The 3,688-nt window shown below is 32.2% G+C and overlaps 1 protein-coding gene across 1 annotated transcript; it reads right to left on the reverse strand.

Moving 5' to 3' along the window:
* Window positions 1-563: 563 nt before the first annotated feature.
* LOC132736029 (C1q-related factor-like) lies at window positions 564-3,271 on the reverse strand. The gene is made up of 2 exons (XM_060723070.1): window positions 2,977-3,271; window positions 564-2,553 (listed from the first exon to the last, which is right to left on the reverse strand). Exons 1-2 carry the CDS (start codon window positions 3,161-3,163, stop codon window positions 2,144-2,146), a joined length of 597 nt encoding a protein of 198 aa, XP_060579053.1. The 5' UTR covers window positions 3,164-3,271; the 3' UTR covers window positions 564-2,143.
* Window positions 3,272-3,688: the final 417 nt, after the last annotated feature.

The raw sequence follows: 3,688 nt of genomic DNA on the forward strand, positions 1-3,688 counted from the left end.
AATTTGAAAGTCATACATGTGATAAAAGTAAATGTCGTTTTGTTTGTTTTTACCATTTTTAACACATACCAAAAAGTAATTTCATAAGGAAGTCATTTTAGTAGGTAAATGATATTATTAAAAGTCATATTTTAAGAATATGCACTTACAGGCACCATGTTTGATGCGTAGTTTTGTTTTGATTTGTTTTGTTTTGTTTAAAGACTATAGAATTGTACAAACTGTCCTGATTAAGGTTTTCATCTACGCATATATATATGTGACAGTATAATTATTGCAGAGACTAGAACCTATCGAGTTAGGTTTTCTTTTGCTTAACCTCTTTCTCACCAAGATGGTTCAAAACCCGCCAGTTTCACGGAAGGGCATCTAAATAATTCTAAGTCTTGTAAAGGTGGAAAATCGTCAAAATAGCCTTTGCAGTGTTGGTTCGATCTCCCCTACCCCATCGAAAACAACGACAACAACAAAAAACCAACTTCATCGCTGTGGAAAATCCTTTTATTTGCCTCAAAATGTATTATTTACTTAAGTTAATTAGTTAACCGAATAAAACATTGTCCTTAAATTTATATTAAATATTTATTATACATTTATTTTCTTCACATTTAAAACATGCATTTTAGATCAATCAACATTTATTAAGCAAAATTACTTCATTCTAAAACTGAAACAAATGTGAAGCTTTTGACAGAGATGTCGGCATTATAAATATGCATATAGGAGACATGCTCTGGGCAATGTCCAGAAAATATTTGGATAGTTTATCATTCTTAGTAATCTTGTAAATATTAACCTAAATTACATGTGTCACACTGGTAGTCATGCTAGCGGTCATTTGCGTTACAATCAATCAATAAATGATGACTAAATGGTCCCTGTACCCAATGTTTGACTTCATGAGGCATTGACTTTGGTAGCAGGGACCTAGATTAGGTGCGCAATAAGCCTCACAATGGAATACATTTGTGTCAAGTTACATTTAAATCCACCGATTATGTGGAAGTTCAGATATGAGCAAGAATTTTTCAATGACCTCTAAGTGTAACCTTAACCTTTAACCTAGAGATCTGATTCATGCACGTAACACTGCTTCTCATAGTGGTGAACATTCCTATGAACTCCATAAGTATATTACCATGCGTGGAGGAGATATGCTCTGGACAAAATTTCTATATTTCTATATTTTTTTTAAAAGACGACCTTGCATATACTAACCTAACTTAATGTTAAACACCAGTAGTTATGATAATGATAATTTGTGTTTCAATCCCCCAATAAATGATAACTAAATGGTTTAATAAGCATTTTCATATTTTCATCTGATTTTTTACTCATATGTGTGACATTGACCTTGGATACATGGACCTAAATTGCGCCCGCGACACTTCGTCTTACAATAGTGAAAATTTGTGGTAAGTTATATGAAATTCCTCTATGCCCACCTTGTTCATGCTCATGATACTGCTTCTTATAATGATGAACATTTGTATGAAGTTTTATAAGATTACTTACATATGTGTAAGAGATATGCTCTGGACACAATCTCTATATTATATTATTTTAAGTGACATTGACTATTATCTTTAGTGACCTTGACCTTGCAAATATTGACCTTAACTACATGTGTCACACCAGTATTCATCATTATGACCATTTGTGTTCCAATCCCTCAATGAATGCTATCTAAATGGTCCGAATACACATGTCATATTCGTAACTTTGTCCTTTGTGAGTGCATTTGTATGCCTCGGAAATGAAAAGTTCAATGTCAAACATTTTCTTTTTGATGTCATGATCTTGCACCGATTCGTGATAGATAATACTGAGAAAACAGCTTCCAGAACTTTTTGTCCTTTGTTTCTTTCAAAACTAAGATTGACAACTTAAAAGAAAAAAATCTTCTTTTCGAAGATTTAGCTAATTTATTGTATTACCTTGCACATTTTAAGAGGTTAATTTTTAAAATTTTATATTTTATAATCATAGCAATTAAACCCATACAAACGGAAAAAAAAACAAAACGAAAATATAAAATAACATTAGTATACAAAATGCAAAGTTGTATTCATTCAACTGAAATGTTAGTCTAAAAAAGTATACATGATAATGTTCATACAGTGACTGTCTTTGTTTTATGAATTTAGATCCTGTTTACAAGAAATCCAGAGAAGCTTGTGTAGTATCCAGATATCTCATACGGACCAGTGATACTGCCACTCCCTTCTACCCAAACTTTGTCACCGGCATTTAACTTTGCAACTGTTGTTACCCCACCAACATTAAACCCATTCGTATGACCGGCTACATTGTATTCTACCTTTTCGCCATTTTTCTTCAAATTGAATTCACCAGGATGCCCTGTTGGGTTACCGAGCGTTGTGGAGAGTAAGTATGTACCGCTATATGGCGTCGTAAACACCCCGTCGTTGTACACATTGCCTAAATTGAAGTCCACATCATCAAATTTAATCAACGTGCCTTTGTTAACGTTCTTAAGTGATTTGGTTAGCAATGCTCTGAAAGCGACGATCGGAGTTCTTATCTTAGTTTCTGTAAAAATATATAAAATAAAATCAGCTTGGATATTCTTTCCTCATACATTAAACCTTAATGAACGGAATATTAGATTTCAACAAATACAAAATACGGAATATGTTAAGTACATTCTGAAAATCTCCATGACCATTTCCTGTTTTTTCTTAAGTCTTAATTTATTACTTTTATCAAATTTTGATAGAAGCAAACCTTAGCAATATTTATTTTGCTATATAGCAAAAAATATGAGGAAAAAGATACAGCCGAGCAACGTAACTGGAACAGAGCCCAACAAAACTAGATATAATATAGTATGGCTCTTTTATCTGATTTTCAAATGATGTCATATTCCTTTACAAAAGTAATGGTAATGATGTTCAATGTTTAATAAAAAATGTAAAATTCAAATAAAAAAATTAAAGAAGACAAATAACTTACTATTCACTTGATCTTCTAGTTCAGTAAACCTCCTCTCCCATTCGTCCATCCTTGTTCGTAGTTTGAACATTTTCTCAAGCATTTGTTCCATTACTGAATACACACATGATGGACTCTCGTCATGTCCAGCTACAATAACAACAAAAACTAACGAAAGAAGTGCTGTTGTGAGCATAAGTTTCGCCATCCTCGGACCTTATATGAATGACTCTATTTAGTAATTTGTAGTTAATCCTTAGTTTTAAAGTTAGCTTTTGCGTCGCAAATCGCAATGCGATTGATCACCCACTGCAAAAGTTTCGCAAATCTTCCTTGTTATGGATGCTTAAAATAATAAATAAGGAAGTTATTTTCTTTTGTTTGTCGATATTTTTAGAGGAAGATTTTATCTCGGGGAAAAGCTACATATTTCTATTTATTTCATATTTTAAAGCAGTTGAACTGGTAACACTCTTGATTATATTCATGCTACATAGACAAGAAATATAAAAAAATCAAAATCGTTCGGTTTCAATAAACATTCTTTACCATGCCCTTTCAAAAGTGTTTCTAAAAATGCTAGAATTGTAATAATTTGATCACATTCGTAAGATGTTCAATCAAATTTGTACGATTATAATCAAAAGCAAATCCAACTACCGAAATTCTAATTCTTATTACATATAATGATTTGTGACAAACTCATCGATTTTCGGCCCAAATGTGGTATCTG

Source organism: Ruditapes philippinarum, unplaced genomic scaffold (genome assembly GCF_026571515.1).
Source record: "Ruditapes philippinarum isolate M1 unplaced genomic scaffold, ASM2657151v2 ctg2221_1_1_1_1, whole genome shotgun sequence".
NCBI classification, from domain to species: domain Eukaryota; kingdom Metazoa; phylum Mollusca; class Bivalvia; order Venerida; family Veneridae; genus Ruditapes; species Ruditapes philippinarum.